At 47.7% G+C, this 15907-nt stretch overlaps 3 protein-coding genes across 3 annotated transcripts; 1 reads left to right on the forward strand and 2 right to left on the reverse strand.

Annotated features, from left to right (window-relative positions):
- Positions 1–613: 613 nt before the first annotated feature.
- Positions 614–2220, reverse strand: TERG_01802 (uncharacterized protein; the record flags this gene model as incomplete). Its single annotated transcript, XM_003237032.2, has 3 exons — positions 1081–2220; positions 943–1016; positions 614–890 (listed from the first exon to the last, which is right to left on the reverse strand). The coding sequence occupies exons 1-3, from the start codon at positions 2026–2028 to the stop codon at positions 614–616; spliced, it is 1299 nt and encodes a 432-aa protein (XP_003237080.1). The 5' UTR covers positions 2029–2220.
- Positions 2221–7795: 5575 nt separating this feature from the next.
- On the forward strand, positions 7796–11995 carry TERG_01803 (uncharacterized protein; the record flags this gene model as incomplete). The annotated part of the gene is made up of 1 exon (XM_003237033.2): positions 7796–11995. The coding sequence occupies one exon, from the start codon at positions 7796–7798 to the stop codon at positions 11993–11995; it is 4200 nt and encodes a 1399-aa protein (XP_003237081.2).
- Positions 11996–12532: 537 nt separating this feature from the next.
- On the reverse strand, positions 12533–15766 carry TERG_01804 (uncharacterized protein; the record flags this gene model as incomplete). The annotated part of the gene is made up of 1 exon (XM_003237034.1): positions 12533–15766. One exon carries the CDS (start codon positions 15764–15766, stop codon positions 12533–12535), a length of 3234 nt encoding a protein of 1077 aa, XP_003237082.1.
- Positions 15767–15907: the final 141 nt, after the last annotated feature.

A 15907-nucleotide genomic window follows, 5' to 3' on the forward strand; every position in this document is an offset into this window, starting at 1 on the left:
TGATCGACGCTTTGGACAAAGACACCGATCAATCAGTATATGGTTAATACTCTTTTTCCCAACACCAAAGAAATTCACTGCAGGAAGACCGTGGATCAGGGGTTTGTTACTCGAACTCCGGGGCCAAGGAAAAAGAAATTTATAGTTAGTAGTGGGTGGTGGGGAAGAGCAGAGGACGGGAGGGCATCTTTTTTTACCATTCTTGGTATGAGTTGAATATGCCTCCGTATTCGCCATGTAGAGGGGAGAATATTCATAGATGGTGAAGAGGAAAATATAAAAAACAAGATTAACACAAGAAGGATAATAATAATCCCCACAAGTTGCGCCGGCATATGTGAGAAAGAGAAAATGGAGAAAAAGGGCGAAAAAGAAAAAGTAAATCACGGCATGCACCCTTTCTTGTGAGCTGAGGAAGGAACGCAGAACAAGAGTATGTCCTCATCCAATGCACCATTCTATATGTTTGGATGTAAAAGTAAATAACAGAAGGGGAGACCAATCGAAGGGCTTGCTGGCTGTTTTTGCTTTTTTTTTTTTTTTTTTTTTTTTTTTTTGTGTTTTTCAAGGCACTCAGAGGCATCGTTTGACATATAGTTGCCATCATATTAGGTCATATGTACTCGTGGAAGGTTTCATTGCTGGGGTTCAAATATGGTCTGACAAGCCCTGCGTGTAGTTGGGGGTGGGTCGTGTATGCTGCAACTGATTCGTGATAGGGAATAGAGACAATCGGGTAGGCTTGACTGCATCCAGCCAGATGGCGCAATTGGGCAGTTACAGAGGCTGGCTGGCGGTGATGATGGTGGTGCTGCAACTGTTCTTGTTGTTGTCTTTCCAGAAGTGCTTGACGGTGCTGTTGTTGTCTTCGACACCCGTCCTCTCGATGTCTATCTCTCATTAGCATTGGTTTCACGGTATACATAGAGAACACAATATTACCGTCGCAACGTATCCTGTCGAGCAAAGCGATGCCCGCACTGGTCGCAGCCAAACCGTTTTAATTTCTTATGCACCTGAAGGGGAAAAGGGCCAGTTAGCATCCAGTACATTAGGGGGACTGCGTCTTTATGGACTCACACTATCAATATGCCGGATAAGATCAGTCTTGCGGCTGAACTTGTTGCTACACTGACCGATCGTGCATTTATGAGGGTATCTTCGGTTGGGGTCATGTATCTTCATGTGTGATCTGCAGTTTGAATTCCGTGTAAACTGCCTTCCACACTGTTCGCATTCGTATTTCCCATTCCCATTATCTAGTGATCTCTTTTTCTTTGGGGGAATTTTCATATCAGGAGATGACAGGTCAAGTTCAGAAGTTCGTTTGCCTACCACCTTGTTACAGTCCGAGGTTCGCAGGGGGGAACGACGAGGCTTTCTCTGGCTGTGAATGGGAGTTGAGGTAAGAACTGGGGTGTTTATTTCACGAAGTTGTCTTGCAGGGGCAGGAGAACCAATCTGTTGATGAAATAAGGGAAGGTCTTCCATGCTCAAGAAGGCTTGCTTTGCGGCGTTGTCGTTTGCTATTATCTCCCAGCCATCACTCATACCCTCATTAAGGATCTGTGGGGATTGAGTCGGGCTTGGGGACACCCCATAGTTCGACGACATGTCAGGTGCATAGATGTTGGACTGGATAGTTGAGCTGCTTTCGACTTTCATCAAGGGAACAGGACTTAGGAAACCAGCCGAAGAAGTATCAACATGTGTACTTGGAACACCAAAGGAGGAAATTGATGCATTAGGCACAACCTGTAGGCTGTCGTATACTGATAGTATGGGATAGGTAACCATGCTAGAAGAGGTGTTCGGAAAGCAGTGGCCAGCACTTGGCTCTCCGTGCCATCCTTGGGCGACTTGAAGCATGGATTGGGATGGCGAGCAGATGGACACCGAGGATCCGGTCGGTGGAATAGAACAATTCAGTAGACCAAGGCCAGTGGCTAACGAAGATTGAAGGGAGGTTGAGTCCGTTTGAGTGCAGCTCTGGGGCGTTGTAGGATAACTGGAGGATTGTTGGTGCATCGTAGAAACGTAACGAGGAGAGGAGACGTTGTATGAGTTGGCTGCGCGTTGTCTGTCTTGCTCAACAGGAATCTAAGCTATGAAGACATCTGAGTCTTCATGGGTCTTTTAAGTATTATGAAAGTTTTCACTGTATTATTGAATTGGGGAGAGAAGAGGGTATTCAAACGCAGGAAAGTATAATGATATATATATATACATATATATACATATATATATCTGTCAGGTCTGCGTGCAAGCCAAAATGGAGGATCGACGCCATAGGGACCAAAGTGACCTTGTCTAAATCAGGCAAGCTGCAAGAGCGCAGGCTTGGAGAATGCTCCCACATAATCCAAGGCTGATTTTCTGATTTAGACCATGAACGTACTGTAGCAGCGGCATACTATGAAGTTGCGGTTCTCCGGGCTACTGAGGCATGCAAATCCTTGTGGAGAAGCAATGGGAAAAAGGAAAAAAGAGTAAAAAAGGAATGAAAAGAAAAATGATAGAAAGCGAGCAGCAGGGGGCAGACGACTGTGCAACTGCAAGGTGTCAGCCATCATCCGGCCAACAAGGGAAATATTTTCACAGGAATTGCAAAAAAAAAAAAAAAAAAAAAAAAAAAAAAACGAGCATAAAAAGCAAAGCTGATTTTCTCTCAAGGGTTTGTCGAGGTTGGGTGACAAAATGATGGCCGTCGAACCCGAGTGACTGGATTGGGGCTTGCAACTAATCCTTGGCCCCCTATCACTCAACCCTGTAAATCCCGAGGCATAGCCTTGGGAGAATTAAAGGCGGACAAGGGACTGAGGGAGCAAAAAGACGATCGTGAGGGTCGATAGGTACGGTAAACGTGATGTGTGGCTGCCAAAGGGCGAATATGGACACCCCGAATATTGGTTGTTCGCTCTAGAGAGCTTACTTTGGTCGAAACTGTACGGGCCTGGGGGCCATTTTTCCCAGATTTCGTGGACACGCTGAAGTAAAATTGCATAAGTAAAAGTTAATCCAGGGAATTTCGTCGTTATGTGACGAGGCGGGGCATTTGGAAGCGAGTTACTGGTCGGTTTGTAACGCGAGCGGCGTCTATCAAAACACAGCTTTCTGTACACACCCCAGGGGTGAGGCTCACAACGGCTCAGGACAGCTAAACTTTCACTCTTTTCCCTGCTGCATCCTCATGAAGTCATACCTACTATAGCTAGTGATGAAAAGATAGCCTTCCAGGTGCCCAAATGTATCCTCCAAGCAGCCCGAGGTTTTGGCTGCGAGTGTCTTATCATCGCCGATTATTCAATCCCGGTTGTTCTAGACTGTGAAATACTTTTTATGAGTGTTTAGATCACTTGATAGACCCCGTAGCTTCTGGTCAACCGTCAGTGTGTCAACATAGTACGAAGATAAAAATCTGTCTAGAGGCCCTGATGGGACTCAAGGAGTCTGGACGAGGCTCTGACATCAATTACAGCCTCGAAAATAGATAAATCTGCATAGAGTTTGAGGTGAGGTGAGGCGACCCGCAGGTCGACCGCTGCCCGACCTGTTCAGTATATGGGGCTCAGGCTGCGGATGTCAATGTGTGAATATCATGGGTACATGGTTATTTGGGATATCACATGTGATTTTCGGCGAGGTCTGGCTCCGTAGGACTGAGTCAGATACAGCTTTATCGTGGAAATTATGTGCAATCTTTAAAATAATACCGCATGGCCTGACCGAGGAACAGGGAGGTTAGGCGCAAGTGGAGATGACCGGGACAAAAAGACAAGGCGTGGCTGGTGAGTCGAGCATCTTGACATCATCTAGAAGGGGGCTTGAGGCTGTGTTCAGCGCCGATGGTGAGGCGGACGTTGTGTGTTCTAGGGCCGGGGAGAAATATTTTGGCCGCAGGAGCTGCTCCGGTTGAGCGCTGTGTGTAGGAAGACAGGTCCTATACCAAGGGATACCGTATCCAACATAGCCCCTTTCCTCAAAAGCAGGATTTTCCTGTTATGAAACGAGGTGCAGAATAAAAAAGCACCCTGCCCTGCACAAGAGGCCCAACATGGCCGTGTAAGAACGGTACGAAATAAAATGGTATAGCTCGCAAAATGCAACCACTAAGCAACTGGGGGCGTCGTTGATTATTGCTAATCAACGATGACGGATGGAAGGGAAAAGGGAATTGAGCGATACTGGCCGGTAAGGCTCTGACCTACCGATGATTTTTGCCAGAAAGGTAGTAGAACGATACTGCTTCTCCAGGGACAGCAGTGTCGAGTTGATAATCGTGATCTCTTGCAGATGCGTCCTCGACCTTGGCGTGTCATACCCCCTGCTCGAAGCCAATCGGAAGATGCTTGGCTCTGCAAGAAGTATTTAGCGCCTATGCGAATCTTGCCGCGATAGCCAATCGATTTTCCAAGACCACCCCTGTAATTTCAATTAAGGCCAGGAGAGCCGCGTTGGTCAGGGCCCATGTTGGTGGGCCTTTGGAAAAAAGGAGCGCTCTCGTCCAATCGATTCAGCCACCAAATCAATCGCATAGAAGGACCCCCTAACCGAGTCACAGTCACAGTCAGAATCCCATATTTTTTGTCCTCACGTACGGAGGACTGGCCATGAGAGTTCTTCCACGTTCATCTCCTGAGGCTGAGCCGTAAGCCCCGCATACTTCAATCAAGTCGCTTTTCGCCCGTATAGTCATCGTTGTGTTTCGTTGTAGCGCTACTTAGTAGCTGAAGTGCTGTCCTTTCGGTACTAAACGGGCGGTCAAGCTTCGGCGGCGGCAGGCAGCTATCTTTCGGGGGACAGGAGTAAGCCCGGGAATCTTGTGTCTAAGCCACGGCACATACACGAATTGAGTGGTTAACTACCACATGCAGGTGGAATATTACCGTCCGAAAGCCTCCTTTTGGTAATTTCCTGAATCATAGTCCAGCGCATATCCTCGAAAGGAGCTAGCCTAGCACGACTGGGAGAGGCCCTGGAGCCAACATGGAGTCGATACATCCTAAACAGCTAGTCAACCCCAGGGTATGTGCGTAGGTACATCCGTATAAGCCAGTTTCTTCGAGGCGGTGCACATGCCCAGACCCTCAGGCAGAGAATTTGAGCCGCTTCATATACAGGTTAAGGCCCGGGAAAACGGACAAAGACATACAACATCCCTACCGTAATAAGTCCAATATTGTTGATAGGCCTGTTTGTCTGTCGGAGATTGCCGCAAGCTTCATTCGGAATTTTGAAATTCGGTCAAAGCCGTAGGTTAGTTAGGGACCATGTTCGTTTCACAGCAGACCTCGCAGGGCACTTTAGGCAAAATTTTTGCAAATAGCAATGCAAGCTCTGCTGCATCTGAGGATGGGCCTGGGGATGTCCGATGTCGCGCTGTGGAGGTTGTTGGCGGTGGTCAAGAGTAGTTCAAGCCGTTTGAAGTGAATTAACTAAGTCAGGACCCCTCTAGAGGATGGTAGGCAATGTTTGACAAGTGTATGCAGGCTTGCAGAAACATGCAGGGAGTACACAGAACAATACGCCGTGCCCGAGTGTCTGCCCGCTTTGCAGCATGGTTGAGTAATCCGGTCGATGCTGCAGATTTCGCACAAACCACATACGTGAGTACTTAAGAGCGGGACGTGAATGTGACTGCCTGCCTGGGTTGGAGGGTGACTTGACATGAAGGCGCTGCATATTTTCGCATCTTGTGCGAGTAGGAATTGGCAAACCAAGCCCCGACAGAACAATTGGATATTGATGTCTCCTTCAAGTGGATAGCGGCGCTTGCTGAGGTGCATTTATGGAATTTAACAATTCAACCCGTCACCGCCAACCAACCATTTAAATGAAGAAACATGGGAAGTACCTAATTATAGTGAGCAAGTGAGAAACACATGGGTTAATTTGCTGTAACGCATACCAGAGCAGACAACTGTTAAAAATATATTCTCCATGCGGACGCAGTGGGCGGCACAGGTGTGGCCAAATTGGGCAAATGCCGTACACCCTGGGCTATTAAATGCATTCAATAGTCCAGTAAGGCATTGAAGAACTTTTGAGAAGTCTCTGGAAGCTCGTCATAGGCATTTATTCACCACAAGTCCACCAGGGTAGGGGTTAAAATAGAAACACCTTCTGAAACGTGGTAAGGGATACCCACGCATGAAGTGTGCCAAACCGGCAATGCCATCCAGTCATGGGAACCTATATATAGAGAACCTATGTCAATATGTAATATGCAAATATATGTTATACATATGCGCTATACAACCGGACTTTGTAAAAATGGCGCTAAATTAATATGAAAATCAAAGATAAACGTACATCAAAGTGAAATGGAGATCCAGACTCGCAGTAGAAAAACAATAATTATAGTAACAAACCAGTACATACCAAATATAGAGTCATTCCCACGGCGTAGGAGTCATCAGTATTCTCTCAAAAGGCTCTCAATGTATGTGGTGTCATGGATAGATAGGTAGCAGCTTGGGGTATCAAATATTGCTGCTTCAGTGTGCATGGTCTTGTAGCTGCACCATCACATACATCTATGGGGGACAACAAAAGAAGAAAGACACAGCTATCACTACCAAATCCCGGGTACTGTTCCTCTTCTTCAGGAGTCAGTTCTGGCCACCCCTTTAAATGGCCGTCAAAACGTCAACATCGATTCATGATTTTTAATCTTTTGGTGAGAAAAAACTTTGATGAGGATTTCAGCCACAGCTTGACGCCACACCTGCTCCACCAGCCGCAACTTTAAAATCTATTATATAATCTAGCCGTCACTAGCCACGACTATATTATGTAATCACATGTCCAACGTCAACTGAACAGCTGGAAGGACGACGGCGAGACAGCAAACAAACAAGCCAGGTGGTTGATGAGACAAGGAGGAGTTGTTTGTGGAGGTTTTCTAGCACCGTTTTATAAGAAATATAACCCCATATATGCTGTGGATTCTCCTGTGATTCCCTGCTTATTCCTTTACATGAAATCATAGCGATGCCTGACCGATCAACATGGGTCAAGGCTACTCACTTACCTCGCTCTCTGCAGGCTCCGCCGGCATCGACGTCCCAGAGCTTGCAGACCTCACCTATGAGAGATCCCTGGGAACTGCTAGGTTTATGAAAAGTATTCGTGCCCGACATCGAGATGGCCTGGCTTTCGTTAAAGTTATCATGAAACCATACCCAAGCCTCAAGCTAGACCCATACGTCAGAGCTATCATGCGTATGTTCAGAGAGCACATATTCCGTGGTATATTCAATGTACAGTATGTACTAACTGTAGTCAATATATAGGCGAGCGGAGGCTGCTGGAAGGCGTCCCTAATGCGCTTGGATACCAGCGGATACTGGAAACTAGCACTGGAGGCTACCTTGTCCGCCAGTATATTTACAGTTCACTCTATGATAGATTGAGGTCGGTGATGTTATTCTATTCTAAGAAACGTATACTCCTTTTTTCTGGCTCATAGCTAACCTTGAAAAGCACTCGTCCGTTCTTGGAAGATATTGAGAAGAAGTGGATAGCGTTCCAGCTCTTATGCTCACTTAGGGACTGTCATGCCCAGAATGTCTTTCACGGTGATATTAAAACAGAAAATGTTCTTGTAACATCCTGGAACTGGCTATACCTATCCGATTTCTCTTCGTCTTTTAAGCCAACGTTCCTTCCAGAGGATAATCCAGCAGATTTCTCCTTTTATTTCGATACATCTGGCCGAAGAACTTGCTATCTTGCCCCAGAGCGTTTCTTGGAAGCAGGTGAAGACCCAGGCAGCCGCTCAGTGAACTGGGCAATGGACGTTTTTAGCGCCGGCTGCGTTATTGCCGAACTATTTCTTGAAGCTCCTATTTTTACTTTGAGTCAACTCTATAAATACCGAAAGGGGGAGTATAGTCCACAGACCGGACGCCTCATGGAGATCGAGGACTCAGATATCAGAGAGCTAATCCTTCATATGATCCAACTCAACCCTGAGTCACGCTACTCGGCTGAAGAATGCATTAATTTTTGGCGCCGCAAGGCATTTCCAGAGTACTTTTACGGATTTCTCCACCAGTATATGGGATTAATAACCGAACCGTCACCAAGAAGAACACGTGATGCGTCTACCCCGTTGGACTCAAAGGAAGCAGACGAAAGAATTGGCCGTATCTTCGTGGACTTTGACAAGATATCCTACTTTCTCGGTGCTTCTCCTCAGGTTCTACTTGATGGATCTCAAACAGCGTCTCCATCACTAACCCAGCAGCCATTCCCATTGCAACTGGACCTGCCTAAAGTCGGGACTCAGCAAATCTCAAAGCCACTATCAGCCACAGATGATGGAACTCTTATCTTTCTTACCCTTGTTGTTTCGAGCCTACGGAACACGAGTAAATCAACTGCGCGAGTCAAAGCTTGTGATATACTACTTGCGTTCGCTGAAAAGCTCCCAGATGAAGCGAAACTAGACAGAATTCTTCCGTTCGTTATTCTTCTCTTAAACGATCGCTCGGATCATGTCAAAGTTTCAGCAATTAGAACCCTCACACAGCTTCTTGCTATGGTCAGAGTGGTTTCGCCTGTCAACGCCTACGTTGTTCCCGAGTACATCTTCCCGAGACTTCAGCACCTAATCAGTACCCTACCTTCAAATCCTACTCCTATAGTTCGAGCAGCATATGCTTCATGCATAGCCTCTCTGGCACAATCCTCACTCAAAATCCTTGACATGGTCCAGGCGTTGCGTTCTGACGCTCGATTAACGTCTCTCGTACCTTCGGGAGCGGAACGTGGCTGGGAGGAAGAAATATCATATCACAACCTCTACGATGTCGCACGGGTCGACTTGCTCGAATTCTTTGAGGCTCATGCAAAAGCTCTCTTAACCGACCCAGACGTTGTAGTTCGCCGTGCATTTCTTGGCTCGGTTCCAGGGCTCTGTGTCTTCTTTGGAAATCCGAAAGCAAATGAGGTTATCCTCAGCCATCTAAATACCTACCTCAATGATAAAGACTGGATCTTGAAATGCGCATTCTTCGAGACAGTCGTTGGCGTTGCTGCTTATGTCGGCAGTACTTCCCTCGAAGAATTTATTTTACCGTTAATTGTTCAATCCATGACTGATCCTGAGGAGTTTGTGGTCGAGCGCGTATTGCGGTCTCTTGCTAAAATGGCAAAACTTGGTCTATTCCAGCGTTCTACCACCTGGGATCTACTCAGTATCGCAGTTCGGTACTTCATCCACCCAAGTATATGGATACGAGAAGCGGCAGTTAGCTTCGTCGTGGATTCAACTACCTTTTTATCTGCGACTGACAAGTACTGCATTGTCAGCCCTCTGGTTAGGCCATTTCTAAAAACCAATACCATAGACATATCGACTGTTCAGATATTCGACGCACTAAAAAAACCTCTTCCTAAGAATCTTTTCGAGATGCTTCTAGTATGGGCTACTAATGTTGACAAGGGGCTCTTCTGGAAGTCGGTTTCGCAGGACGCAACCTTCTCCCTGAGTGGCTCAAACATACCAAAAATACGGCAACGTGGACTTGTGTCTTCTCTGAGTAATCTACCGCGAAACGAGGAGGATGATCAATGGTTATCTAGGCTGAGAAACATAGGCCTAAATCAGGAGAACGAGTTCAAATTCCTTGCTCTCAAAGAATATATCTGGAGAGTTGCCATAAGAAGGAAGAAGAATACTGATATCGAAAAAGCCACAACCTTTGCAGAGATCATATCGCTAAGTGAGCATGATATCACTCCCCAAACAGTGCTTTTTGACAGAAAACAAGGAGTCAGTCGAAATCGGCATCCGCCAAGGAAGATTCAGCCTGTCCATGGCAGCAGAAGACCACATACAATTGCCGATGCATTGCTAGATGCTTCAACGGCAATTGATTCACCCAGTGATGACAACCAGAGACAAGCAAGGCGTCAAGTACCAGAAGGGCGTGGCTCCAGTGTACCGCCTAGCTTAATTCGTCCAACTGCAACAAGGTGTACTAGAGAAAGCCAGTCACCTACTGTTTCACATCTTTCGTCCTCCCTCAATGGACGGCCTAGCTCACCTAGCTCATCAACTTCACCGCTATCTGATGGCCCTGCCCAGAATGCAACAAATTCAATGGCCGGAACTGATGGAAACGGGCCCATTCAATCCCGCCCTCCTTCGTTACGAGTACCAGGTGGAGATATCAAACGCCGTTCGAGTGCAATAAACCTTCTGAACCGTCAGGAAAATTCTAAAGCAAATGCTGCGATCGCAACCTCTTCTACAAATGTATTTGGGAAAGTTGATGTCCCTCATCAGAGAGATCTTGCTCAACTCTCCAGAACAAGTACCCCGGACCCACAAAATCATGGCACACAAATGCTACGCCCTCGTTTTAAAGCTAACCACACATACCACGGAAATGACCCCACGATCCTAAGGATCCTAGATAACATCTTCGCTGAAAATTACCCTACTGATCTCTTTGATTTTGGACCCGTAGTTCAGCTACCCTCTCAATGCTCGCCCTTGCATGGACCTGGCGGGCAATCTTCAGATAAACCATGGAGGCCACAGGGTGGACTGGTTGCGATGTTTGGAGAGCATACTGGTCCAGTCAACCGGGTAGTGGTTGCTCCGGACCACGCTTTCTTTGTCACAGCCTCCGATGATAGCACGTTGAAAGTCTGGGACACCACTAGACTAGAAAGGAATCTGACTCCACGATCCCGCCAGACGCACCGACATGCCCCTGGGGCCAAAGTAAAATGCGTTACATTTGTTGACAACACTCATACTTTTATCAGTGCAGCTACTGATGGAAGTGTCCATGCAGTGAGGGTGGAGTATCAGAATAATCGTGACGTTATCCGCTACGGAAAATCCCAACTGGTCCGAGAGTACCATATTTCGCCAGCGGATGGCGGAAGCGGCGAGTATGCCGTATGGATAGAGCACTTTAGAACGGATGTACATTCAATTCTTCTCATGGCGACGAACCGATCCCGGATAATCGCGCTGGATTTGAAGTCTATGACTGAAGTTTATACACTCCAAAACCCCATTCGCCATGGTACTCTGACTACATTTTGCCTTGACAGAAAACACAACTGGCTCCTGGTGGGAACGAGCCATGGCATATTAGATCTATGGGATCTCCGGTTCTGTGTACGCGTGAAAGCTTGGGGCTTGCCAGGCGGAACTCCAATCCGGCGCCTTGCTATCCATCCTACCAAGGGCCGAGGCAGATGGGTATGCGTCGTTGGCGGAGGGAACAATGGCTCAGAAGTTCTTGTTTGGGATATCGACAAAGTGCAATGTCGAGAGGTTTATCGAACCGCTGGTGCCTCCAAAGAGCAGACGTCTGCTCCCACTGGTCAGAAAGCGAACATTAATCCTGATATAAGTTGGAAAGCCTATGAGCCATGGAAAGTTGACGAAGATCTTCCTGAAGGCATGCTGGGTCGGTTCGCAACGAATGCCCACCCGTCATCTGCGGGTATAGAACCGGCCGTGACCAGCGAGAACTCCAGTAGCGGTGATAGAAACGCAATATCCGCACTAGCTGTGGGTATCGACTATCTTGATGGCACGGCAGATGGATCTAAATGTGGTTTCGTCTTGACTGCTGGTCTTGATCGAAGTATACGTTTCTGGGATGTGGTGCACCCGGATGCATCACTAGTGGTGAGTAGCCCAGATCTCATCACAGACGGAATTCAGATGCGGCCGAGATATGATACCACTCATCCAACCACTGCTTTGACAATAACATCTGAATGGATCCCCAGTGCTGGCTCAGCACCAACCAGGCAAGGTCCAACTTCCAACAAAAAGTCATATTCGACGAGCACTGGGAATAGTATGCGACCTCCGCGGAGTACCGTCATCAGTTTACAGCAGCAACAGCTGCTAAGAAACCATCTTGATTCTATAAATGATATCGCAATTCTACAGTCTCCATATGCCATGACTGTAAGCGTTGACCGGGCTGGCATGATATATGTATTTCAATAATGTAGAATATCCAAGTCATATGTTTGGTTCTTAACACTTCCATAGCGCGAAATTAGTACCACAATTTTATATTTGTTCATTACATATGGAATGACAACAACCATAGTTGATATTATGTAGATAGTTGTACTGAATATTTTTGATTCGCTTCCTATATGTGGTCTCAAGTGGCATAGAAATATAAATGTAAATAACACATTCACTGAACAGTTAAGGTTAACCGCCATGTGCCCGATAATACAAGAAGCGGAAGGTTATTAAACCTCCTAGGTAGCAAACCAGGATAAAGATGAATAACGGAAAGGTAGCTGCAAATAAGCTTATTGGTTCGCTGGCAAACGCCATCCACCCAACTGATGAGTACTGGAATAAAAGACGAGCTCAGATGGAACAAAAGGAGTGGGTATCTCAGTGCTAGGGAGAGAAAAATCATAAGGAGAGACTTGGAATTTTATGAAAAAGGTCACAGATAAAAGTGTAACAAAATGCTGAGACAAGAAAATGAAAGTGGCTTGCGAGGGCAATCTTCTAGTATATTTATGCAGGGGTTGGTTGAGGTATATGGGAAGGAGCTGAAGATGCAGCCATTGCTTCCATTGCAGCGGAGCGCCTATTGAGTACATCTTCCCTTTTAACGACGTTCCGCAATGCTTCACTAGCCTGAATAAGGCCGTCAATACTAATTGCATGATTAGTCATTTGGTGGTTGAGGTATGAATAAACAGAAGCTGGCGTTGAGCAAGTAGTCAGGAGTTGCTGCTCGTTGAGTTTGAGAAGCGCCAAGGCAACTTGGAAGAAGAATGTGCTTCCCCCTCCATCGCTGTTCGTACTGGTAACGTCTCCGTCGACGGTCGAAATAGATGAGGCAGCCTTTGAAGTAGTAGAGCCACTTGTACCAGTTTCGGCAGGTTCCTGGGCCGACGTTGAAGCCACAGACGAAAAGGTAGTGGGGGCGTTTAGACAGAAGACAACATCCCATACACGGTAGAGGGCTTCTGCTGATAAGCAATCAGTGAAGATCGAAAGGAACCACTGGAAAGTTAAAGCTTCGAGCTCGATACCTAGGTTTTCGAAATGCGCCCATAGATTTGGTAGCAGCTCGGAGACGTACTGGCACAGAACTTGCTGATCTGCCCGCGACGCCACAAGGCCATGATCATAGTAGTGAGGAGGAAGGATATTTTCAATGATCGACGCCAGGACCCAGAATGCATCTTCTGCGGTGGGAAGAATTAAAAGAAGCGAACCGGCAATGAGATTCATGCCTTGACAGTATCCGACGTCTGGATTGCGGCGAGAGTAAGCCAGAAGGACTTCATTCAATCTTGCGACTCCCGGCCCCTTGCGGAAGAATATATTATCTGTCAGGGTGCGGTGAATGTCCATGGCAATTTGGGCAGTTGCTCCGGGATCAGCTTGAGTAGTTATGTGGCCGTTAACAAGGTCGTCATAATATCCTGGCACTCGGAGGGTTGAGGCACCACTGCACTCAGACCAGATCTTAGCACGGTATGCAACTGGGATGCCACCCAGGACAAGGTTTCTAAACTCTCTCCATTTAGCGCGACCAATTTTTCCCTTATTCCCCAGGCCGGCAATTCCGATGACCTCGCCATCTGCCAGCGCTACCTCAGGCATATCACGAGAAGTCTTCGATCGATCAGGCAGGGTCAGTGCAGCAGTGGCTTCGCCTTCCTTTCGTCTTTCGGCACGCACTTTCCGCATAAATTCGTTCCATTTTACGGTTCGTTCTTGCTGCGATGCATCATGCAATTCTGTCAAACGTTGCAGAAGCAGTTTTACAGGTTGCTGTTCGGATATGGAGGTTTCACGGGGTCGAGCCTCTGCACCCGCAAACTCAGCACGGTTTGAGATGACCGTAGATGTGGACGCAGATGGTTGTGCAGAGCTATTCGACATGGGAACCGGGCCGCTCTTCCCAACTGCAACAGAAGATACGCGTGGTTTGGGTTGGGTAATTTGTTCCACTGAGACAACAGGTCCAGCTGCAGGAGTATGTGACAAAAGTTCTGTGGGCCTTGTCGCGGTCTTTAGATAGTCTTGCCATCTTCCAAGTCCAGAACCACTACTGTCTTCACCTGAGTTATCTATCTCTGCAGGGCAGCCCGAGCTGGGAAGCTCCTCAGAAGGCCGGTTCTCATTTGCCTCTCTTTGGCGGCGATTTCTCCGTTGATCGTAGATGAAGCCAAACCGATCAGTGAGCAGATCGCCCGGATTGTACTCTCCATGGATATAGGCAAGCGTAGGAGGGCGAGATTCCATTGGTAGAATTGCATCCATCTCAACAGGACCCAGGTTGGTTGCCTCACTGTCAGGGTGAGCACTTCCGGGGGTTCCTGCACCAGAAGTGCTTTGAACTCTCAGCCGACGCGGCTTCGTTGCGTTGTTCATAGTCGAACTACGCATAGTCGACGAGGCAGACGACCGAGCAGACAATTGTTGTACGCCAGTGGCACCGTTTATCCTGGCTAATGCAGCTAAAGCAGATCCGGCAGGAGTGGATGCCCGAGGCGCAGTGGACGGGTTGCTCTGCCTAAACTCAGGATTTCTTGATGATGCTCGGCTTCGAGCTGTATCTTGATTATCTTTTCCCTTCCCAGCAAAAAGTTTGACAGTCCAGGAAGCTACTGAGTAATTAGAGCGCTGAGAGATGATGCTTCGATCGTCACCATCACCAGTTTTGTATGCTGTTGTCCCGTCGGTAGTAACGCTAGTAGTGTCTACGGCAGCGCCCGGGGGTTGGAAGAGCTGGCCATCGAGTGCTTTGCGTCGGTTTGATGTTGATGTTGGGATTCGAAGTCCATCACCAGCCTCACTCCCGACACTATTTGCTCTGCTTTGTCTCCGGCTGGCGGTTGACGTGCCCCAAATATAGTCCTGCCAACCCCGTCCGGTAGTATTCGTAGGCTTCTTAGACGATCCTGCACTTGAGTTACCAGACTTAGGTTCACTGTCGGTGCGATGGGGTCTGATGGTGGCCTCTAGGTCATCTCGGTGGGACCCTACGCCTTCCAACATTGCCTGATTCATCATATTATCAATAGAGGATGTCAAGCTTCTCTGCCCTGAAGACGGCTCTGTAGAGTCGGTTTTTGAGGTATTTATGGAACCATCCGGTGCGTTTTCGAGCAGATAGAGTCGACGTTCAATATCACGATTCGACACTTCAACTTCACGTAACATCTTCTTCAACTCTCGTTCCCGGTCATCAGCACGCAGCCGTAACGCCGATACTTCCGCATCGCGCAACGCGAGGTCTCTTGCAAACTGCCGTATCAACCTCACGGCTCCGGTCCGAGCTATTAGTCGTTCGATATGGTCATCACTAGCCAGGTGAAGTGCTCCGGGGACATCCAGCGTGGGTGCTGAGTCACTGAACAATGCAGCTCTACCGGAGAGTTGGGGTAAGGTTGTAGTGAGTCCTTCCAGAGTTGCCTTCCTCCCACGCTCAACGTCCGGTTCTTTGTCATTATTCCCGGCGAGCAACGCCCGACTTAGAGCATGGTTCAACGCTGGCTCACCAAAAAATCCTTCCGGTGACCTATCCGGAGACAGAGAAGGGAACGAGGTAAGATCTGTGGCCGTATGCGTTGACGAACATGTGCTCAGACGTTTGATAGGTTTCGAACGGACTGTTTTGCCTCTCTGGCTGCGTATCGATGAGGTAGATGCTTGTGAGGAGGATCGTTTCTGGGCTTGGGCTTGGGCTTGGGCTCGAGCTCGCTCGTGGGGTTCTATAGCTTCTCCCATTCTTCCTACTTTCTTTCATGGAGCCAAAAATGCTGATAATGATAGAGCTTCGATATGGATATGTCCCCCACTGCCCAAAGACGACATGGAACGAGGGGGAGCAGAAGAGTCACGCAGCGGGAAGGAAAGAAGGTCAAGATC

The sequence above is a fragment of the Trichophyton rubrum genome (genome assembly GCF_000151425.1).
Source record: "Trichophyton rubrum CBS 118892 genomic scaffold supercont2.2, whole genome shotgun sequence".
NCBI lineage: Eukaryota > Fungi > Ascomycota > Eurotiomycetes > Onygenales > Arthrodermataceae > Trichophyton > Trichophyton rubrum.